We start from the raw sequence: 25,128 nt of genomic DNA, 5'->3' as shown, positions 1-25,128 counted from the left end.
TCCCGGAAAAAGGGATAAGTTAAGATTCATTTGAAGTGATTCTTGTTCCTGTTGGTTTCTTGGTTACAAAGAAAATAACATGAAGAATTATACATTCCATAACATTTATTTTAGCTCACAATTTGTAAGAGTAATAACACGGTTATTTTAGCATCAGAATAGAATTGTTGGAAGCAAGCATTTCGGGACCATGGTAAAAACACGGTTTTAGATGAACGTAAATTTTGCAATTTTTGTTTATTTATATTTTTTTATATGTTTTTAGGTTGTTTTAATATCTTGTTGTAAAAAATATATATTTTTAAAAAAATTATATATTATTTTAAAATATATTTTTTTTAAAAAAAATAATTTAAAAAATAATCTTTATCTTTGTCATGGTTATCCCTTTAATTATAGTATTTTAGTATGGTAGTGATTGTTTTTTTAAAATATTTTTATTTAAAATATATAAAAATAATATATTTTTTAATTTTTTAAGAATTATTTTTGATATAAGCACGTTAAAATATTTTAAAAAACATTAAAAAAATATTAATTTAAAATAAAAAATAAAAAAAAATATTAATTTAAAAAAAACAGGTGTTTTATTGGTACAAAGGCCTGATTATCCTCATGCTCCTCACGCAGAGGAGGCAGAGGTTGAGGCAAAGGCCAGTAGTAGTGCAGAATGGGTTCTGAAATCGGTGTAAATCAGAAAATTGTAGATGCGGAGCTGCCTGTTTCTGGGAGAACGTGTACGCAAGGATTAATGTCTTCTCTGACGTAAAAGCCTGGACTTTTGGGTTTCGAGGGTGGATATTTTTGAGAAATTATTTTTATTATTTTTTAAAAATTATTTTTTAATATGCATCAAAACATTTAGAAATATGTACCAATTATATTTTTTAAAAATTTAATTTTTTTATTAAAAATTAATATTTTTTTTTTATATTTTATTTTTTATGTATTAATTTTAAAAATAATTTTTTAAAATTTAAAAAATATTATTTTAATATAAAAAATATTTTAAAAAATAACCATAACTAAAATTATAATGAAACAAAAAAAACACCTTTTTTTATGTTTGTTTTTCATGTGGAATAGCTACCATTCACATTTGCACCCAACAAATCTTCCTCTCACATACGAGACTGGCCCGTTTGAACACCACTCCCCCTCCAGGTACGTATTTAGCAATCTCATTACGATATCCAAAGACTGGAGCTTACTTCCTTTGCTCAACCATGAGGAAGCAAACAGAACCTTCTAACTCGCCATCAACATTGCAGTGTAACTTAAGAGTTGGAGGAATAAAGATTACTAGTCTCAACAGAGCAAGACATGAAAAAAACCAGAGTAGTCAATGATGGGTTCTCATTACCAAACCCCCGTGCCATAATATAATTATAATCATCAAAAACGCCACACACATTCATACACTGGTCAGTGCTAATGCAGTGAGAGGAAGACTCAACAATGGACTCAATTTTCTGTTTCACTTTCTCTGCCTCTATTTTTCTTAACCCTTCAATCTTGTCATTCATGTCCTTTAATTCAGAGTTCTAAAAATATAAGGGTTATTATTTTCGGTTCGGTTTGGTTTTTATTAAAAAAAATAACCAAATTGATTTTTTTCACTTTCTCTGCCTCTATTTTTCTTAACCCTTCAATCTTGTCATTCATCTCATGCACTGAGCTCCTATAACGAATCCAAGACAACTTTATGAAGTAATTAAATTTTAAATGGAGAGGAGTGCTTCCATAACTCTGCAGGTAGGAAATTAATGAAATAAACCCATTAGTTAGTGGTTAGTGCTCAGAAGGTCAGCTCAAAAACTCTTAATGGCAGCCCCAAAGCCCCTGATACAATGCCCTTGCAGTTAGTAATGGAAAATTTTGTCGAATCATAAATACCCGTCATTGAGGATATCAGAGTAAATGAAGAGAGAGAGAGAGAGAGAGAGAGAGAGAGAGGCACGTACGTAGAGCAACCAGGGAACACTTCATTTTAGATTTACTAGTTCATTAAAATTCTTACAAAGTAGAGAAACATCTTAGTTTTCAAGAACCGGCTCCTGTGCACAAAGGATGCAAGATAAAGTAAATGGTGGGTTAGAACAAAAAATCTGTAAAGTGAAGACTAGCTCACTTGAGTAATGTGTTTCAGGCTTCAACAACAGCAACCACAAAAGGTAAATGAGGAAGGCACACGACCAGTTCTACGAATATACTCTGCTTGTTGCTCAGTTTTTGCAGCTCGCCTGTTTCTCTTGGCTTCTGCAGCTGCTCGCTTCTCCTCAGCCTTGTGCCTTGCTGCTGCTAATTTGTTCATAAGCCTATCTTGAGCCTGGCCCCTTATCCTTTCAACCTCAACCTGAAAGCAGAGGAGTCAGGATTAACTGCTGACAATGGAAATATCATTTGAATGAACATATTTGCGTCCCAATGAGATGAGTTCTTGTATATACAGCAGTTAAAGGCAGTGGTGAAGCTAGAAGATTTTTTTTGAAAGGGGCCAATACAAAATTAATACTAGGTTTTTCTGAAAACTCCAAGGCATAAGGTGGGTTAGGGAAACTTGGAATTCTTGAGAACTAATGACATGGAGGCCATGTTCATCACAGTGGACAGAACAACGATTAGAAATGAAGAATAAGGAAATCAATTCTCGATATGCTGCAGTATCAGTTGAACAAAACGCATGGTGCACAGGCCATTCAGGGCAACAACACAAAATCAGTGTGCAAACATCCTGGGATCCTAACTATCTTAGCATGATGATATTGAAATGTGAAAAATTGATTTATAAGAAATTGTAGCTAGAAAAATGCATAAAAATTGTAGCCATGTGCAATTCGATCTTCGCCTGCACCAAAATTTCAATAAGAGGAAGGCAGTATAACACAATGAACTTAATAAAGTAGCCTATCTCTAGAGAAAACATTTATATTACGTTTCTAAATATAAACAACACTTTAAGTTCACATCACCAAATTTATCAAAGTTCATTTCATTTCCTTTGAAATATCTATTGAAAGCAAACTCGGACAAACTTTGGTAATAAATAGCAGAATTGCACCTGTTTTTCTTCTGATTATGTATTTGAGTTCAAATACTATACAAGTTCTGATTATGTATTTGAGTTCAAATACTATACAAGTTAAGAGCCAAGAAAGTGAACATATATGGATGGACTCATTAACCATGCTTTAAGGCACTGTATCATGTTATCAACTCTCCGCATATGGCTCATGCAAAAAGACATCATAAAACAATTCTGATAATGCAACTAGTCATAGGAGGCTATATGATCAAACAAATCCCGAGGGCAACAATAGAAAATGGTCCAAACCACAAGGGTTTTTTCAGAAATCTCCTCCGTCTACACTCATAGAAGCAAGTTGCATACTAATGGGATACAAAAGCATGTATCAGCACTTGGTGATCTTCAAGATGTTCAAAATTCAGTAGCATATGCCTACGATCTCTTATATGAAGGAAGGCTTCTTTGCATTTTTATGCACCCAGCATCTTTCCCTTCCCTACACTTCTAGGCCAATTTTTTAAAACGAAAAAGAGAATTAAAAAAAGAATAAAAAACCTTTGCTACAATAGAGCAGAAGAAATTATCAAATACCTCAATTTTCCTCATCTCAGCTTCTGTTTTTGCTTTTTGATGATTCTCCCATGCTTGAATTTTCATCTCTTCACGTTTAAACCTGAAGAATTGCAAGTATTCCTCTTCAAACCACATATTGAAAATTACTAAGCAAGTATTACCCAAGTAAAAGTACATGAGTCCTTTATATAGATTAATGGCCTGAAAATCTAGCAGACTGGACTGGAAAAGTGTAAACTTTTCAGATAAATCTATTTCCTTGCTTGGCAAACATTATCTATCCCATAGGGATTTCTACAAGTAAAGCATAGTAAATACTTTCTGGGGGCCCATGAGGAAATGTACTGTTTTGCTTCTTCTGGAGTAAGCAAAGCATATCACATTGGAAGTCACCAAAGTATTCTTTCACCTAAACCTCGTTTAAGATACTCCACAAATTTCTATGTTGTCCAACAGAAATACATCCACCTAATTTCTATTGTATGTGTATAACTAAAGTTATGCCATGTCAAGTAAAGGGTGAAGATCAGTCAAGTCATAACTTACTAGAATCCATTATGTTGAGCAATTTATACCATGTCAGGTTTAAAAACTTGAAATGCATACATAGTATGATGTGTGCTTATGTGTTAAAGATGTCATGTTATAGGTCAGTAACAAGAAAATAAGAGGGGATAAAAAGAAAGGAAAGGAATTTTTTAATTAATGGTTTATAGTGAAAATACCTGGCCGTGTACTTGGCTTTCTCTGCGTCCTCCCATGCTGCTGCACGTGTTTCAATCACATTTTTACTCTGTTGATCAGCTCCTATAATTTTCAGTGAAGTGGATGCATCCTTATCCTCCTCCTCTTTGCTAGCCCAGGCTGCAATGTTCTTTTTACCTAGCTGCGTCCCCAGAACCATTATTTCTCTTCTGGTTTTCATTTGTAGCTCCTTTTCAGACAATTCCTCGTTTGGATTTTGATGGTCATTGAGAGGATTTGATGGAGATGAAGTCGGTGCAGCTCTGCCAGGAGTTGATGGCCTAGAAGAAGTTGGACTAAGAATTGGTGTTGTTGCCCTCACTGGAGTTCCTGTCCTGGAAGGCTCTTGACTAGCAATAGGAGTCATTTCCGTACCCATGTCTCTCATTGATACAGATCGAGCAGTTGAAGGAGGCGGAATAAATGTAGTTGCACTGTGTATGGCCAAAGATGAATCATGCCTGCTGAGACTGACTGCGAGAAAAAAACAAAAAGAATATGACATTTGTTCTTCAAATATTATTTGGTACGAGAGTATGCATGGATGAGATAAAAAAATGTCATGATACTTCCTTCTAGGCTGAAGGATGTTAACATAAAAACAGAAGAACTAAAAACCCAACACTTTTCAGACTTTCTACAGCTGCACGTGATACTAGTTTTGTTTTTTCTCCATATTTTCATGCTTGTACTGAAATGAAAAAAATATCAATTTACTATAGAAGAATATTGAATCTATCAGTTTCTACCAAAAACTTATCATGAAAAAAAAAGAAAAAAGAAAGAGGCTAGACCCATTATCTCTAGTAGCATAGTCACATCATACAGCCAAAGACAACTCCAATTTAGGAGAATTTGTTATGGAACCTGGAAAAATAATTTAGGGGAGAAATCGAAATCAGAACCATGCTCCCAACCAAATTAAAAATAGGCTTAACAAAGTGCAGCTATACCACCTTCTCGCTCTCATCCACAAATTTTTATGGTTAATGGAATAAATAGAAACTGGAAAGGACCCGCATAGAATGGGAGAGAAACAGTGTTTGCAATAGGAATCCTTTTAAGCTACCCAAACAGCTCCTTTAAGTCAAGCAATTTGAATAATAAAAAAGTTTTCATTAAATGGCCAGAGTTTGGAAGGAAACTTGGGAAGTAATGCCAGAATCCCTACCATCCTCCATATTCATTATTGATAAAGCATGGATATTGACTCATGTTGTATTTCAGACAGGTGAATCACCCAATTATCAAATTAATATACCATGAGATCATTACTGGTTACACAAGATACCTTATCCAACTACGTTTAACAACTAACATAGTGAATCACATTTTAATATGTTGCAGAATAGAAAGTGTAAGCACCACGGGGCACAAAATAAATTAACATGCAGAACAAGAAGCAAAACACAAATACTGTATCAATTGCAGAACATGATTAAGCATATGAACCAAACTCAGCAACGGTTATTTCTTACTAGCTGATTGTCCAACAGAATTCTCAATCATAAGCACAGGCTTGCCATAAGAATCTGCTATTGGGTATGAATCAGCCTCCCAACTTTTAAGTTTTTGTACACCAGTTTCCTTCTTAGCTTGACTAGTATCAACCCGTTTCGTATCCGGTTCTTCAAATGTAACCACCTTTTGTTCTGGAACTTCTACAACAACCTTGGTAGAAGGTTGCCGACTCAGAACATTACCCATCTTCCGCAGTCCTTGTCCACCTTGCACCTGAGCCTGCCCTGTTTTAGGCAGGTTCCAAGTGGGGCTTGCAATCCACTTCTGGGCATCATCCCATTTCGATGGTGCTGGTTTTGAGAATGGAGCAAGGGGCACTCTTTGTGGGGCCCGCTCAGCCTTCTGAAAATCAAAAATCGAGGAGAGCATAGTTGCAGTATCATGACCACTGTCGTAATCTAAAGGTTGGACTTCCTGGCTCCTAATTCTTGAATTGGCAAAAGAGTGATCCTTCAATCTACCACCATCACTAACCATCTGTGATGCAGACCTGGAATCAACTGTAGCTGAAGTAAAGTACTCGGGAAGTACACTAACAACATCTACATCTTTGCAATTATCAGAACTGCTACCACCTACACACATTAGGAGATATTGATTCAAGTTTGCTCTGAAATTTTCCATTCTTATAAAATAACAAATGCAGAGACACAATCCAATTGGATCCCTTAATTACATCTTTAACGCCTTGCCTAAACCCCCCGCCCTTTTCCAAAAGAAAAGGAAAACAAATCACAGACAGACATATTAGAGAATAAAAAAGGGGGAGAGGCTTCTTGCCTACCAGTTTCATCAAGATGATTAAGTTGAGATCTGAAGGCGTAAGCAGATTCAAGTTCTTCTTCTTGTTGCTTTCTCCTCTTTTCCACTCCCAACAACATACTTCTCAGTTTCCCTGGCGACAATCCTCCTCCTCCCTAATTTCCACCCCAAATTACAACTAAATCAATAATACGAATCTTTCCTTTTTTCTCAAAAAAAAAAAAACACGACTGTTGGGTTTGGAATGAATGTGTGTGACAGATCAAAGGCTGAGAGAAAAGACAGATCATTATTTTTTTTGAAAAGGAAATTGTAAGCAATTAATAAAATACATTGGGTGAAGAGAGAGCATTGAAGAAAGAAAGAAAGAAGATGATGATGAATTAATAAGTACCTGAGGCTTTTCGATCCTTTCGTAATCCATTGTTTCTAACGCTAAGCTATTTCAGGCAAAAATCATACTGTTTGGTACAATGTGTGTGCTGTTTGCCTTCCTGTGCTTGCTTTGGCTTCACTTCTGTTACTCAGGCCGGAGAGCGAGGAGTTATTTCAGCTGACGAATGTCGGAGTTTGGACCTCTACTCTGATGTAGACGGAAAAGCAAGTAGGGCAGCCTCTGCAAAAAGAGTATCATATCACACTGTACTCTACACAGTGTCTGTTTTCCCTGGGATTTTCTTTGGACTCTGGTCAAAATATAGAGACACTTTTTAAGAGTTTTTTCAAGCAAACAGTATTTTCGATATGCACTGCGACCCGTGTCATATTTTTCTTTGCTACATGTTCGACCTGTATTGTATTTTTCTTTTATTTTTTTTTTTTGGAATCTGGTCAAAATATACACTCTTTTAAATAGTTTTTTTTTTCCCTTATTGACATAATAGCAAAATGTATTTTCTAAACTAGAATGATTGACAGAATATTTCTTAATCTAATACAGTCAAGGTAATTATGCATGTACAATTTATTTTTCCCTTATCTCGCTCCCTCGATCTCTTCGGGCCTAAAAAAATTAATTGTTTAATTATAGTTATGGTTACGATTTAAAATATTTTTATTTATAATTTATTTTTTAAATCAATACATCAAAATAATCTAAAATTATAAAATAATTAATTTTTAACAAAATAAATTTAATATTTTAAAAAACAATTTCAAACCACATTTTCAAACCGCTATTCCTTCACCATTACAAACCTTTGTTTTTTCTTTATCTCTCCACTGGCATCAATCTCTTTTTCTCTAATATTTTGAAGATTTTTTTTTAACCAATTTGAGGTATGGTTTATTTTTTCCTCTGTTAATTTGATGGTTTGCTAGACTATATATTTTTTTATTTTCCAGGGTTAGGGCTTTTGTTAATTTTGCTTAAATTAACTATAATTTATTTTAATTAGATATAAAATTATTAAATGTATAAAATGCATTATTTAGTGGGAAAATCAACTAATTAGGTTTGCATAGATTATGTTAGTGTTAGAGTTGCGTAAATTATAGGATATGTTAATTGGCTTCAAATTACCCCAGTTGGGTTGCTAAATTATGTTGATCTGCTTTGATTTTTATGAATTATGGTTTTATTGATTATGTTTAGATTTATTAATATTTTGTTGAAATTTTTTAATGATAAATTATAGTTTTTTTTAATCAAGATTTTAAAAATGATTTTTTTAATAAAATCCACGCAAAACCGTGATATATTAATTAATTTTAAAATCATGGCCAGGACAAAACATAATTTTAGACGCATCTCACCATACTACCAAAAACACCCTTGGTTTTTTTAAGCGTCCTAGTTAATACAATTATTTATGGAGGACAGACCAGTATTTTGATGTAAATCAATTAAGTTTCTTTGCTCTACCTGAAGACAACTATCTACCACAAATATAGGAAGCAAAACGGTGATTTTGCCTCTCGTTTCCATCTACACACACATTTTCATCCTTCCGCCAAATTTATTGGGCTTGGAATAGGGAAAAAATCAGCTTCGAGTCCGGAGATTTCCAATTAAAAAAAAAATAACTGTATTTTTTATATACAGTTACTCGATTTGTTTTTATAGAAAAAATATAATAATCAATACTAATTTTTTACCAGTGTCATTATACCTGATTTTGCTGGAGACGGATAAATAATTAATTAAAAATTTATTTGAAAATATAATTATAGTTGTTTTTAAAAGTATACATATTAAAAAATAACCATAGTTATTGATTTTTTTTTTAACTACACATGTATAGAAAGCTTAGAAACTCCAACGAATAAATCATCTTTTTTTTTTTTGATTTGCGTGGGTGTCCGGGCCAGTTTATGACTAATCCCACGGCTCACTGGCAAACCCAGTATGCTGGTCCCCTTGACATCATGTATTAAGAACAGGGGAGTTCATTAATCTACTAATTCTAAATCCCATCACAGATTAACAAAAAATATATCTTGTTTAAGCAAACATTATAGTATACAAAACATGCCATTACATAGAAAACAACAAAATGTGAAAATAATGATTGATTGAGGGGTTCCATTGCTACTTTGTTGAAGGTGCATGTTACTTACAGGAACCTGTCGTCTCTATGAACGACAAACTTTCCACCCCTCTTTTAAATATATTCAAGTCCAAACTCTTAATTATTTTTTATTAGCTAGATGGCTAGAAGTGCGATAATAATTATTTTTTAAAATATATTAAAATAATATATTTTATAAAATTATTTTTTACATCATTATATTAAAACGATTTAATATATATATATATAAATAATTAAAATAAAAAAAATTCAAATTTTAAAAAAATACCAAATCAAACAGGTTCCTAAATTGGGGCTAGACGTGGCCAAGACTATCATAATAGGCCCTGCTCGAGGGAATAGATCCGGTGGGCTTTTGAGCCTCAAACACATCCACTGTGGTGGTTTTTTTATACTATTTACCTAATTATTTCAAGTATATTAATGTAAACCTGTAAATTTTACCAAACACTTTTCTCTATCATCGTAAATGTCACTGTAGCATATTCTTTGGAATACCGTTTCAACCATATTTTCTTAAAAAACAATTAAAAATAAAATGATAGTAATTACATTTTAAAATAGTTTTTTTGCTTAAAAATATATTAAAATAATATTTTATATTTTAAAATTAATTTTTAATATCATTACATTAAAGCGATTAAAAAATAAAAAAAATATTTTATATTTTTAAATTTTTTTTATTATTTTGATACATTTTCAAATGAAAAACTATTTTAAAATACAATTACTTGGCCTCTTTCTCTCACAAGTTACGATATCAATTTAATTTCAAAAAGATAAATTGTTTTAAAAATATTGATCGGGGCAAAATAATATTTTTTAAAATTTTTTTTAATATCCAGCACAGGAAAATAAAAGATTTTAAAATTATAATTAGACCTCCTTAATACTAAATAGTATCAAATTAAACGTGTGATAAATAACTTGTATATTGTTTTTTTTTATTACTAATTTTAATCTCCTAAAGAAAATCCACAAGCTCTCTGACCTCGAGTAGAATTTGGTTTACTCACGTTAGGAAAAGATAATAAAAATTTGATCGGGGCAAGTTAGTCTTCCTCGATTTCCAATTTCACGAACCACTGTGTTTTTCTTACACTCGAAAATTTTTAACAAACTTTTTTTTAGATATAGTTTAATTAATTAGATTTTAAATTTATTTTTTAAATATTATTAATTCAAATTTTATAAATCTCGGGATAACTGGAGATTTATATAATCATTAACTTTAAAACCCATAAAATTAATCAAATTACATGTAAGCTTGATCTGAATACCCACATTAATTTTTTTTAAAATCTGCTAACAAAAAAAAATAATCCAGAAATTGATGTATAAACAAATTAATTAAACATTAACCAACGAACATTACTTTCTTTAAATGTATACATAATTATAATAACTCCCACTGCATCCATGTCGAGACAAGAACTAAAATATCTTTTTAATTGGAGCTAGTGATGTAAATATAAAACATTTTAAAAAAACTAGGAACAAAACTCGAGCTAGAAGTCGAGGCTAGTATCGTAGTTAAGAACGTAAGAGGGGCAAAAATAAAAATAATATTTATAGAAGCTCAAGCTTGTGAAATGTGAACCCTCTCTCTTTCTATTTTTTTTTTAATTATTATTTTATGATAGCTTAAAGAAAAGCACCAAGCCAGGCTTGGCGAGAAAGAAATACAAAGAGTCACAGCAAAAGAAACAAAATAAAAAATGAAAAAGAAATAAACAAGCACAAAGGAACCAAAAAGCAGCCAAGGATCAGGCGGCATCAGCATGGTAGAAGCAGCACCCGATGTTGAAAAAAAAAAAATTCAAAGTTAACATAGCATTTTATTAAATACGAGCCTCAATTCTTCTCCCGGACATAATTAAAAAATCAATACACATTATAATTTATCAAATTTAACAATTCAATATTCATTATTGAACACAGTCAAAGTTAACATAGCATTTTATTTAAATTTAAACTAAATTTATAATTATTAAAATATTAAAGCATACAGGTTAACTAAATATAAAAATCACTCTAGCTAGTTGATGAATTTGCAGCGCTTGTGGATGGTTTGCACCATCTCAACTCATTCAACCGGAGGATTAGCTTATAACACCCGTGCAAGGGTTAACAACAAAATTACCTTAACTTGTGAACAAGCTTGAAACGCTTGAAAATAGACCTCCCTCCCTAACCACATACCCTCATTCAAGATAAACTTATCTCATACATTGGAAAATATGTCCATGTAGGTGCAATAAACTAGCGTGCTATAAGAAGATACCATCTCATGCAAGTATCTAGACAAGTTATTAGATGCCGTTTCATAAATAGTTGATTTCTCAAAGCATCTTAAGGATCTAGGCAAACTGTGTAAATTACCAATCATTTCCCTTTTCATTCACTCTAATGACTGACATAATGCAACTCGTCACCATTACCAACATAATACTAGATGTTTTAAGATAAGCCAAATTATTATATTACCCAATAAGAGCAAAACATCTTAACCATGTTAGAGCAATATAGCGGGGCTTGCACCCAGTGGCGGTAGTAAGGCCCTCCACCCCTCTAGGGAAATGTTTTTTTTTTTTTTCCAGTCACTCTCTTGACAATGTTTATAGTTTTAGTAGTAAAACAACTGAAATCTTGGTCATTTTAGAATAATTCTTTTATTTTGGCCCCCTTTAATTTTATTTTATTTTACTACTCCGCCCCTGCCTGCACCAATCACTAATCATTATACAAGCGACCCTGATAATATCAAGTTCTTTGTATATAACATCCATATAATCTATTGATATATGAAATACATATTATAAACACAATTCAAAACTAAAAATTAACACCCAAGTAAAAAAGTTACATTACATTATTAAAATATTAAGGTGTTACTCAAAATTTATTAAATTTTACCATTACTTAAATCTTATATGTAATTTGCCTCGAGGTGTTAAACTCGAACATATTATTGCCTCAACTCTATGAACATCTGAGATAAAGATGCTTTTGTAAACAAAGCTATATTAATTCACATTTAAAACTTTCAGTTAGTATCGGAAATAGAATTAATTACCATAAATAAAGTAAATATTATTTTATGAAAAATATTTAAAATAATTATACATAAAAAAAATAATAGGCAATTAGTTGCATGACATGTTTTGCATGACTGTCGGTATAGATGTATAGACATGCCCCAAGCCATAGTTATAAATGGAATAAAAGTCCTAGAACAATGTTAGGAAAAAAACTAGCATTTCTTTGCATGTAGAACTAGCAAAGATGAGCCCCTAAAATAGTGGCGGAGCCACAATGGGGATTAAGGGGGCAATTGCCCCTTAATCCTTTTTTTTTTATAAATAATTTTTATATTGGAATTTTAATATAATAATTTAACAAGGTTTTCTTCTTCTTTTTTGAATTATTGTTCCTACCTCTTTTCCTTCTTCATAATTTTTCTTTAAGTCCTAAACTATTAATTAGATAAGTAAATAATTTTTTATGCTTTATATTTTATATTTTAGATAAGTTTCCTTTATTTTTTCTATTTATTTCATTGTTTAATTTTAGTTATATTCCTTAATAATTAGTTATTAAAAATATTAGATTTTATGATAATTTATGAGTTGGTTAAATTAATACGTGTATGTATAGTATTATATGAATATGAATTGAAATGAGTTGTGATGAATTAATATGTATTTTGTTATGAATTTCATATAAAAAAATGATAGTAATCAACTTATTAGTAATTAAAAATGAAGTACTAAACAACTTAAAAAATTATGGATACAATAAAAAAAATTAAAAAAATATACTAATATTTATATTTAATCCACTTGTATAAAACATCAAATCAACAAATAATTGTTGCCAATAATTTTACTAGTCCCTAGAAGATTTAGAAATAGATGAATAAAAATTTAATTTTATGTATTAAAAAATAATATCTTTAATAAAATTAATAATGAAGTCATTATTAAGCAATTTTAAAATATGAAAACAAAAAATAATACTTATAATATAAGTTTTTTTTATTTTAAAAATATTCTATAACACGTATTTATATAATACGAGATGACATGCTCGCGCGCTGCCGCGGGCTTATAAAATAAATACACTTGATAGTGTTATAACTGTGAACCAATGCTAGATAAGTAATAGAAATTAAAGGTATGATAGAGCAAATATTTCATGACGGAAAGATACAATGCTTTCACAACATGATTTAGCTTTTTAGTTAATAAAAAAAAAAAAAATTACAAAGCTAAATTCTCTATCAACTTAATATTAAAAAAAAACCAATAAAGATAATTTTGGAAGGAAAAAAACCCATGAGAAAAAATATTGCAACAATTGACAATGTTGTGTAAGGAAAACTATAGCGCTTTTTCCAATAAAATAAAATAAAAAACCATTTAGAGAAATATTGTAGCAATCCACAGTGTTTTGTGAGAAAAACTACAACGCTTTCCTCATATGATTTAGCTTTATTGTAATTATAATTTTTAACCAACTCAATATTAAAAAAAAAAATCGACAAAGATAATTTTGAAAAAAATAATAAAAAAATCAATGGGAAAACACTGCAACAATTCATAGTGTTTTAAAGAAAAAAAAATATAAAGCTAAATTCTTAATCAGCTCAATATTAAAAAAAAAAATCGACAGAGACAATTTTAGAAAAAAAAAAAAAAAAACAAACACCAAAAAAGAGAAAAATATCATGTTGGAAACACTGTAGCAATTCACAGTGTTTTGTGATGAAAGCTACAGTGCTTCCGCACATTATTTAACCTTATTTGTAATGACTTATAATTGTAATTCACAAACAACTCAATATTAAAAAAAAAATGAAAAGGATAATTTGAAAAAAATTATAAAAAAAAAAACCATGCGGAGAGACACTGTAGCAATCCATAATGTTTTATGAGCAAAGCTACAATGCTTTCCCCACATGATTAAGCTTTATTACAAAGTTAAATTCTTACCAACTTAATATTAGAAAAAATAAAATGGACGAAGATAATTTTGGAAAAAAATATTATAAAAAAAGAAAACACAAAAGAAACTGGAAAAAAAAAACCATATGAGGAAAAATTGTATTAATCCATAGTGTTTTGTGAGGAAAAACTTGTAATTGCAATTCTTAACCAGCTTAATATTTAAAAAATAAAATTGACGAAGATAATTTTAGGGAAAAACATAACAAAAACAGGAAAAAACCATGTGAGAAAAAAAAATTGTAGCAATCAACAGTAATTTTTGAGGAAATTTACAGTGCTTTCCTCACATATTATAACTGTAATTTTTAACCAGCTCCATATTAAAAAATAAAATAAAAAAGATAATTTCAGAGAAAAAAAAAAACCATGCAGAGAAACATTGTAGAAATCAACAATGTTTTTAAAGAAAAAAAATTACAAAACTAAACTCTCAATTAGCTCAATATTAAAAAAAAAAATCGACAAATATAATTTTAAAAAATAAAATAAAAAAAAATATGTGAAAAAACATCGCAGCACTCCACAGTATTTTAATGAAAAAAATTAGAAAGCAAACATTTTAACCAAGTCAATATTTAAAAGTTAAAATTAACAAAAATAATTTTTGAAAAAAAATTAATAAAAAAAAAAAAAAAAAAAATAGGAAAGTTGAAAAAAAAAAGTAAATTTGAAAAAAAAAAAGAAGAAAAGAAACGGAAAAAAAAAGAGAGGAAAAGTTAGGAAAAAAAAAAACAAAAAAGGAGTAAAGCACTGTTAAAAAATGAAAAAGTAGAAAAGTTGAAAAAAAAAAAGTAAATTTGAAAAAAAAAAAAAAAAAGAAACGGAAAAAAAAAAAGAAAAAGAAGAAAAGCACTGTGGATTACTGTTGTAATCCACAGTGCTTTGTGTGTGGGGGAACAATGATTCCCCACACCATTTAGATATTGTTAATATATAATATCAAGCGTTTATAATTTGCCTCTCATTTAAATTTTCATGGCTCCGCCACTGTCCTAAAACATGCGCATTATATATGCTTGAGCATACCTAACCAATTGATTCTTTGTCACGTCCACCAGGGGGTCTTGAAGTTAGTTTCCAATAGTGCCAGTTTGATGTGTTTCATCTTTATAATCACTAGTTGAGGCATGCATTCCAATACTCAACCACATATATCATTTCTATCAACCGACCCGTCGCATCCTATCATGGGGACACTATCTATCAAGAGTTCAATTAACATGGAGAGAGAGAGGGAAAGCTTGTTGTGGTTGGGGAGAGAGAGGAGGTGATCTTGCGGTGGCCAAGGGGGTATGTTGCGGTGAGGAAAAAGTGGTAGGGTCTTGGGTAGCGACGTGTTCACAAGGGTGGTGGATTTGGGGGATGGAGGACATGGGAGGGGGGAGGAGGGTTATAACTCGGCAAGTCGTATATAAGATTTATGACTTGTCAAATCATATTATTTTTTTAAAAATATTTTGTTAATTGTTTTATTTTACTAATTTTTTTGCCATGCTAAAATTAAAACTCTAAAACAGTAGATTATACTGTATTGAAAAACAATACCATTAGGTAGAAAGAAAAACTGAAGAACCATGAAGGAAACAATAGCAGCGACAAACACCAAAAGGAAGAAGATAACATGGCAAAAGGAAAAGACACAAGCCAGCATTTATCTACTTTTATAACTTTACAGCACTCCTTTCTTCAACTAATTGGTTTCGAAATTAGGAAGAGCCATACACTTTTTTTTTTGTTCATTTTGCAATTTTTTAAAAATTAAAACGGATTTTGATGGAGTTAAGAGTAAATTCATAAGATTCAACCGAGTTGTATTTTTTTTTTTTTTTAAACATAGGGCTCCAGCCCCAGCAAGAAAGTGGATTAATTAGACCCGGTCGACACTAAGATTGTGGATAATCAATCTAAGATTTAACGTGCAATTATTTATTAATCCTAGAAGAAGAGTAAATTCATAAGTTCAACGGAGTGATAATTTTTTTTAACATAGGGCTCCAGCCCCAGCAAGAAATTGGATTAATTAATATGATATACATGGGTAAGGGTCTAAAAATATTTGAGAATATGGTTGTGAATATTTTTTAAAATATTTTTTATTAAAAAATATATTAATTTTTTATTTTTAATATTAATATATTAAAATGATGTAAAGATATTAAAAAAATATTTATTTAAAATAAAAAAATTAATTTTTTTTAAAATACTTTAAAATAAAAAACAAAAGGAGTTTATTAATTGCGGATAATCAATGTAAGATTTAACGTGCAATTATTAATCCTAGAAGAAGATATATGAGTTGGAGGCACGTGGTGCGGGCGAAGAGTGCCAAATCAGCCCGAAGCTTAGAATGACGCGTCTTAAATCCAAAAACTCATCCAAAAACCATCGGCGACAGCCAGTACGGTACAAGGCGTATTTTCCAGAAAAAAACCGCCTAAAATCAATCACCTCTATTCTCCCACCTATTTTCTCTTTTCTTTTCTTTTTTTGTCGGCGGTTTTTCACTACAATTTTCTTTATAGCAAACTTCTTCTTAATAAAAACAAAAATAATCCGAAAAAACGAAACAAAATAACGTAATCAGATTCCATCAGCTCCTAACAAGAATTAATCAAAGAAAAAAAAAGAAAAATCGAGTTGCTTATTTCCTTCTACTTTTCAATTTGTTTTTTTTATATAAAAAAAAATCGGCATAAATCAATATCTCCGTGGAGTAATGGATAAAGGCAGCAGCGGAGCAGAAATGGCCGGGACGGTGATTTCTTTCAAATTGAAAGAGGCCTCGAGTTGGTGGCACGATATTAATGAATCACCGTTCTGGCAAGATCGCATCTTTCATGTCCTGGCCGCCCTCTACGGTCTTGTCGCCGCCGTTGCTCTTGTACATTCGCCACACCTTCCTCTCTTTTTGTTAATGTCTGTATTAAATTAGCACCATGTCATCTATCTTTTGTCAATCTATGAACGCGAATGATGAGTTTTAGGAATTTCTAGGGTTTTAAATTGATGGATGGAGAGGCAGGGAATTTGAATTTGTTTGATTGTATTTTTAGATTCAACTGATAAGGATACAATTGAGAGTTCCGGAATATGGCTGGACTACGCAGAAGGTTTTTCATTTTCTCAACTTCCTCGTGAATGCGGGTTTGTATTTCAATATTCTCAAAGCAAACAAATATGCTTTCCATTGTGATTTTATCATGTTATGTTGACTGAGGTTTCCTTTTCTTCTTCTATATGGCAGTTCGATGTCTACTATTTGTTTTTCGCCGGAATATAGAAAGCATTCATCCACCGGTACGGGGGTGCTCGACTTTTACATCTCTCTCTCTCCTTCTCTCTCTCTCCCCCCTCTCTCATTTGTAACTTTACTGTTTTACAATGATTACTAATCGGTAAACTTGATCATTTCTGTTACCAAAGATTTTACAACATATCCTCCTTGATTTCCCAAGTCTGGCATTCTTCACCACATATGCGCTTCTGGTTCTGTTCTGGGCAGAGATTTACTACCAGGTTGAGTTTCACTGGCAATTCAGTTTATCAACTTTATGTTTGGTCCAAATCTGTTATGACTTGACATATTTTAAACAGGCACGTGCGGTATCTACTGATGGACTCAGGCCAAGTTTCTTTACAATTAATGCGGTGGTTTATGCCATTCAGGTGAATTTTCTTTCCATATTTTTGCTATTAATCCAGGTGAAGGGGGAGGATTGAAAGTCAAATTCTTTCTATGTGAAAGCTAGTAAGCTTCATTCAAGGAATGCAATGTACTTTAATATTGTTGCAGTTTTTCTCCCGTATTTAGCTAATCTTTTCAAATGTAATTGAAGTGTGTGTTAAGGTTAACCCTTAACCAGGAATATTCTTAAGATGACCTCACAGTAACTTTGTATATACTAGATAGTGCAATTTAGATTATTTGGATGACCAGTGTAAATACTGCTTCTTTTCCATGCAAAGGAGATACTTTTCTTTTTTACCTTATTTGCCAAAGTGCCGTTTAATTATTCAGAATCAGACACATGAAAAAAATAATTGAGGTTTCCATTTCTCATCCCATTAGTGGAACGAATGTCCCTTCTGGAGATGCCTTTCTGGTTTTACATCTTATGTTGGGATATAAGCTGTAACCTTTGTCCGATGCCAACTGCTTGATGCAGTAGAAGCTGTAAGATAAACTAAGACATTGTGTGTGTTTGCATCAGCAAGAATCTGAGGCTATTATGGCTGATTTCAATTTTGTTGGGTTTGGTAAGATAAAGTACTCAGAAGAATTCAGAGCATTTGTCATTTTACAGGCTAAAAATTAGTGAAGGGCTGCATTAAAGCAATAAGAAAACTAAACTTTGCAAAGAGCAGGAAATAAAAGGGGAGAATAGAAAATAATCTTTATCAGTGGTTTCCAGAAAAATCTTTATCATATTCTTTGCCACTGAATCTGTGAAATGATGCATCAAACATCCGCATGGTATGGCTGTATGCACTGCAGGCCAATTGCTAATTCCTTTTACACACTCGTGCATTCTCTTTCAAAGGATGCTTGTATAAGCCATAATAAAATGCTACAGTTTTCATATAGAGCCATGATGTGAAATAAAAAAGCTAGTGGTTTACAAGCACCTAGCTCAGGAAAAATCTTCTAAATGCATACCTTACTGGCTTCTAGGTTCCTCCAAAGAGAATTTCAAAATTGCCCAGTTTCTCATTGTTTGCATATTTAAGTACAACCACATGCTCCAGAACCCGATAACAATTTTCTGTTTGTTTTTTCTTTTATTCAAGTAGTTTAAAAATTCACTTTGAAGTTTATGTAAGCAAACTAGATTAAGCCATGGTACTTTTGTACTAACTTGCCAGTCATTTCAACTATTATATCTGGCCATGGTTATGCCTGTGATAGCTTTAGCTATTGCAAACCTAGTCTAGCATCTGTCCTATCAGCTGGTTTCCCATTGTCTGAAAATTCTGATTTGGTGAAGGTCAATCATAATGACATGACATTTGCAGGCAGTTAACACCACTTTCCTTTGCTTAGCAGCATTCCTAAGATTCGTTGAAGGATTGAGAATTTTCTTTGATACATTATGCACTATCTATTCATTATACTCTTTGAAGTTGTTCAGTCATTGCATGACTGTTTGCCAAATTGTTTGCATGCCTGGTGTCTGTTGTTGGTTCTTTCTATGGGTACACTGGTTATTACTGTATTGATCCCTTTGCAAATTGACCAGTTTGATCCGATTCATATTAGCTTCAACTCTGATTCTTTGATTTAATCTATTCCAGATTGCTATGTGGTTGGTGTTGGCTTGGAAAACTATTCCAACTGTTGCCATCCTATCAAAGGTGTTCTTTGCAGGTTCTTTACTTTACACCCTGAACTTCTTTAAATAATTGGTAATTCTCAAGTGGCAATTCAGACAATTTGTTCTTAACATTGATATCCTTGGCAGGCGTGTCTTTGTTTGCAGCTCTTGGTTTTCTACTCTATGGTGGAAGGTAACCCACTTTTGTTTTCTTATTGCATATATTCTTCATGCATGATCAAGATGAATACATGCAGCACTTCATATAGGGTGTCAGCACTAGGAAAATTTTATAAATTGTATATTTTCACTCTGCGAATGCTATAGGTGGGCTTGGATTGAACCCCAAAGTATGCAAATGGCAACAGATTTGTTTATCAGAATACTATAAAGCCATGGACAGCACTTTAATTTCCCAGTACTAAATTACTGTCTATGACACTCAAAAGTAGTGGATTTCCATTGGTTATGGTATCATTCTTGCATTGACACCAAATAGTGTCAGCTACTTTTGGTTTGGCAGTTTGGCCAATCCATTGCTTTAATCGGTATAGGTTCAGATATCCATTAAAATGCAACTGTTCAACTTGTCAACTGCTATTTCCATGTGACATCATTTCCATCTGGAAGTTTCAGCTCCATGTTAAATGGCATGCCAAACCCATGACAATGATGTTTCATTTCACTATTCCCTTAACCTGGAATGAGGCACAAAAGTAGATTTATTCCAGGTCTAAAATGAATTTGTAGTTAGCTGCTACTTTTTGGTGGATGTTGGTTAGTTTGACAGCACCTTTTTTCTCTCTAAAAAGTAGAAAAGAACAGCCACTGGAGTTCTTATAAGATATATTTCATAGCAAGTGCCCACTGCAATTTATTTTGACCTGATGGAATGGGATTTTCCTCTGAGCGAGTTCTGGTGGAATTTTCTAATAAAGGGACCCTGCTGGAGCAATATTTTAGGCGTTTTGATTGTTGCTTAAGTTGTGTCAGTTTTTTCATGTTTCACACTACTTGGTGGGAGTTCAGCCACTGCTCAGTAAATCATATTGGGTCATGGGAATCAGATGCTATCCGTATCCTATCCCACCTGCTATCTTTTTTGACTCTCCTGCTTCCTCTGGAGGAAGTGGGACACTAAACACATTCAAAAAAAAAAAAAGAGGGATGGGGATTCCTTCATCTCTGCTGCTGCACTCAGATCTGGTTAGCAAGATCGATCGTCCAACTTTTCTATGATGTCTCCTGTTGTTATGATCCTCATGCTATTCATGTAGTGCATTTTGATTAACTTACTTCTAGGGTAATGGTTCATAAACTGCATCCTTTAGGAGTCCAATCGTTGTTCTGTTTTTCATGAAGGGGCTGAGATGAAGTGTTGGTTACTTGGGGCCACTTCAAAAGTCTTATGAGGATGCCAGTGGTTGCATATTTATCTATGCTCATTGTGCTGTCTTTCTTCTAATTTCAATAGTTTGTGTTTGCATAGTTATGCAATATGATGAACTTGTATGTGATAGCCTTTTAGGATGTACCTTTGATTTCTCTTTTTGCTTGGTTTTTGTTCTCCTAGAAGATACGCTTCTTATGTAAGAATTTGTACTCTGAATTGTCATCTTGTGGCAGGCTCTTCTTAATGTTGCAGCGATTCCCTGTGGAATCCAAAGGGAGGCGTAAGAAATTGCAAGAGGTAATTATATTTAGAAAGTGCTGTCCTGTGAATCTAGCAGCCAGAGTTTATAGCTCCATGATGTGTTAGACTCTCGGTTAACCAAAGTGTATATTCAATGATTCAGATTAAACAAGATCCTCAAACTTAGATGTACAATCTAAACTCATTTGAATCTCTTATTTTGCATCTACCCTGAGACTCCACTATCTATGGTCGCCTGCTGTGGCAGGAAATATTTTCCTTTACAAACTATATGGTTTTCTTCTTTCAATACATTACTGTCTGCAGTTTTTCATTTATTTGAGTGTTTTTTCTGTTTGGCTTCTGAACAGGTTGGCTATGTAACCACCATATGTTTCTCATGCTTCCTTGTTAGATGCATTATGGTGAGTTTATATTCATGTTTCTCCAGATTCTCTTTTCTACCCTTGACTATATGGGAATTATGCCTTGTATTGGATATAGAAGTTTTAAAATGGTCAGTTAAGTGCTTACATGAGAAGGGGAATGCTAAGCAGTCACTTTGACAGCCGCTGGTGACACTCTCCCAGAATCAAAAGCCATGTTGCCAATAATTTATAAATATATTACTGGAAACTGGTTTGAATATATATATTTGAACATTATTTTCTTTCTGAGATATAAACTGTTGGCTATTAAATCAACATTTCTCCAAATCTGCTTTAAATGCATCAACCTTCACAGAGACGATCAGTTTACAAATTAAAACCGCTAAATAACCTTGCAAATGAAGATGCATCATCTTTTCATTCAAGCTTAAACAATGAATCCAGCCTCCAAATAAGAACTATGCTAAAGTTCTTGTTGAGCATAATGAAACTTCAGATCAAACAGTGATGTTGAACTCAAAACTGAAAATAAAATGAATGTTGTCGATTCCAAATAGATACAGCCATGAAAAAAAAGAACTGATTTCTCTATCTGTAAAGTTCTTTTAAGGGAGAGGTTTATTGAGAGATCAACCAAAGACAAAGAAAATTAAATAGTGGGAAATGTTTTTGGTCTGGGACATTGGAAGAAGATTAAAAGAAGCAAGGGACCGGGGAGGGCAAGAGTTGGGAGTCTTGAGACAAACACAGACAATTCATCCTTTTCTTTTCAATTTTCTTACTATTTTATTTTTAAGAGGGAGATAAATATGAATTGATCTATGTTTAAGTGGTTGTGCCAATACCTTTTGCTATTCTTTTGCAAAGTGGACTCTCATATTGAGCAAGTGTTCCTAGCAGTTGTCACCATGACTGCTGCTAGCATTCCTTTACATGAGAATTGGAGTCTATTTTTCTGTTTAGCTATCCTAAATGACAATGTTTATTGTAAATTAGTTACCCCTGAAAGTCTCATTCATTTTGCTGAGACCTGAAGCTCTATTTATTCCATGTCTAGAACTGAAGTTTCTCTAACTATAGTTTGCACTGCTATTTTCTTATGCTCCAGATGTGCTTTAATGCATTTGATAAAGCTGCAGACCTTGATGTGTTGGATCATCCAGTTCTAAACTTCATATATTACTTGGTAAGTTTGCGATGTGGTCACATTTTTGTGGCATGTTTTGTTTATCAAAACATAATTTTTTTAAAAGGCTGTTCCATGATGGTTTCCCCACGGGATAGCTAAATGTAAAGTCAAAGGTGCAAACACACACACATGACATGGAGAAATTCTCGGCTGCTTGCAATGTTTGCTGGTTTATGAATATAAGATATCTGGATCTATAGATGTTGGGGTGTTTGAAAATGATATGAGTTTGGTATTCCTAAATGTACCTTGTTTGAATGATCAGCTTTGCTGGAATGTTTATATCAAATGGTACTTTTGAGGTGGCTTGGCATTATATCTGATTGTGAAAAATAATTTGTGAACTTAGAATTCTTTATGCTTTCAGAATTTGAATAGAATCATGGATGACAGCTGTGCATTCATGGATATCCGTGCATTCATGGATATCCAAAGGTGGTTGTTAGAAGTTCTTGAAGAACAATGCTGATGATATGCCTTTGGTCCTAGGATTCGTTATCTCATTGCCATCCTTTACATTATTCATTGATTCCTGTTTGAAGTGAACTTCTATGTCTTGGCTCTCTCTTTCTTTAGTTTTTCAATTTTTTTTGTTCTTTATCTAATTTTGTGAGTTGTGTATCTATGGCATGCTTTAGAGTACTGATTGCGTGGTTCTGCTGTTTATTTGTGCACTGCTCGCAAGAATAGTCTCTATCTACCTCTTAAGTGTGTGCTTTTTGATTTGTCTGTATTTCAACATTTTCTTTGCAGCTGGTGGAGATTTTACCTTCTTCTTTGGTTCTTTTCATTTTGAGGAAATTGCCTCCAAAACGTGGTATCACACAGTATCATCCCATACGTTAAAAGAATTGGAGGTAAGTGTATGATGGAATGGAATTCTCAAGAATGGCTTATATGCTTCCATTCACTTTGGAGATGCTATTGCCTATCATACTAAGACAAGACAAGGATAGCCATAGTTGAGTTTTTGTTATTTTGGAGTCTGCAAGCTAATTTTATGGAATGTAAAATGTCAATTGTTCATGGAAGGAGGCCATGGATGTGCTGAAAAAGCATGACCTTCTACGTACTTGACTGTGCTACAGTTAGTGTTCTAATCTATGCTGGCTGCATGTCTTATGCTTGGTGCTCTGTTGTTTCTATAACTTTGCAAGCAACCATGCACAAGAAATAGTGGAAAAATTGTTTGTTGTGCCTTGGGCTTGTGCTGTTTCTTATACTGGACCCGTCAAGTGTTCTTTGTTCTCTCATGGTTTTGTTAGTGGGTGGATATTCTTTCCTAGGTCTAATCTCTTATAAAAAAAATGTATAATTTTTTGTCCAAACAAAACAAGAATTAAAATCAAGCTAATTGCTCTAGCAAGTTGTAGTTAGCAGACACAGATATAAATCGAGCTCATGGAAAATTTCAGTTTTTGAAAGTTTCATATATATGTCATGCAAATTCTACAAGAAGCATTCATGAAAATCATCTACAGCTGGGAAAAGAACAAACCTGGTAAATTTCCTGTGCAAGAACATGCCTCTGAACCGGGGAGACTCTCTTCGTTTTTTCTCCATGCTCTGCTTTGATTCATTCATTAAGCTAAAAGATTTCCGTTCTGATGAGTTTGGTTTCATCGAAAGGAGTTAATAGATTTATGAAGGTTGACTGGCAGATAGATGACCGTTTGGTTTCAAGCTCTACCTATCTGGTCTTGGCAACATTTTGAATGGTAGGTTTTTAGTTATTTTCTTAGCAGCATTTACCGCTCATAAGATCCAACCAGGTTCTCACACGAGTGTGATTGTAATCTGGAGCCACAGAAACGAGAAAAATCCCACTTGTAGAAAAAAAAGAAGATTAAACATGTTTGAGATCGTGAAAAAATTTAAAAATGGTGCAAGGTTTAAAGGAAGCATGCTTATTCGGGCTAGGATGAGCAAATAAATAATTGCATAGTGTCTATATAGAGAATAAAAATTTTCCCGCTTCTTAATTTGTATACATTGATTGAGTTGCAGTTAACCGCAGCATGTCGTAATAACACAGTTTTGTAAACTCTCTAATCCCACTTTATGTACCTTTTAAATTAATTTTTTTTTTTGGTATCTTGAATTGTTTTTATGTGCTAGTATTTAAAATAAATTTAAAAACATATAAAAAAATTATTTTAATATATTTTTTTAAGTGAAAAAATAATTTGAAAAACAATCCATATCATAATACCAAACATTGCCAAAGATACAAGAAAAACCTTTCTCTTTTTAAAAGAAATTGTGTATTTTTTTAAATGAAATTAGCTTGTATAAACATGGGATTTTGGCAGCATTCAATAAGATTTTGTTTGTTGATTAATTGAATCCATGTAGAAGATGGGTTGTTAATTGAAGATAAGATTTAGTATATTACTGGGTAGAGAACATACTAAAAATCAATGGTTAACATATTAAT

At 32.4% G+C, this 25,128-nt stretch overlaps 2 protein-coding genes across 3 annotated transcripts; one reads left to right on the top strand and one right to left on the bottom strand.

The window, feature by feature from the left end:
- Positions 1–1,965: 1,965 nt before the first annotated feature.
- On the bottom strand, positions 1,966–24,739 carry LOC118046514 (uncharacterized). Of its 2 annotated transcripts, XM_035055451.2 has the most exons (7): positions 24,190–24,739; positions 7,023–7,314; positions 6,651–6,783; positions 5,824–6,441; positions 4,327–4,819; positions 3,620–3,701; positions 1,966–2,356 (listed from the first exon to the last, which is right to left on the bottom strand). In XM_035055451.2, the coding sequence occupies exons 2-7, from the start codon at positions 7,050–7,052 to the stop codon at positions 2,153–2,155; spliced, it is 1,560 nt and encodes a 519-aa protein (XP_034911342.1). In that variant the 5' UTR covers positions 7,053–7,314; positions 24,190–24,739; the 3' UTR covers positions 1,966–2,152. The 2 variants fall into 2 exon arrangements, with proteins under 2 accessions (XP_034911342.1, XP_073268125.1); XM_073412024.1 differs by lacking the exon at positions 24,190–24,739 and having other exon boundaries at positions 6,651–6,897.
- LOC118046515 (protein TOM THREE HOMOLOG 1) lies at positions 16,545–23,939 on the top strand. The gene is made up of 11 exons (XM_035055454.2): positions 16,545–17,049; positions 17,222–17,312; positions 17,413–17,465; positions 17,592–17,684; positions 17,763–17,834; positions 19,461–19,533; positions 19,628–19,673; positions 21,107–21,170; positions 21,485–21,538; positions 22,611–22,688; positions 23,445–23,939. The coding sequence occupies exons 1-11, from the start codon at positions 16,885–16,887 to the stop codon at positions 23,535–23,537; spliced, it is 882 nt and encodes a 293-aa protein (XP_034911345.1). The 5' UTR covers positions 16,545–16,884; the 3' UTR covers positions 23,538–23,939.
- Positions 24,740–25,128: the final 389 nt, after the last annotated feature.

This window comes from Populus alba, chromosome 10 (genome assembly GCF_005239225.2).
Source record: "Populus alba chromosome 10, ASM523922v2, whole genome shotgun sequence".
Taxonomy (NCBI): domain Eukaryota; kingdom Viridiplantae; phylum Streptophyta; class Magnoliopsida; order Malpighiales; family Salicaceae; genus Populus; species Populus alba.
This window is presented reverse-complemented; position numbering and strand designations above follow the sequence as displayed.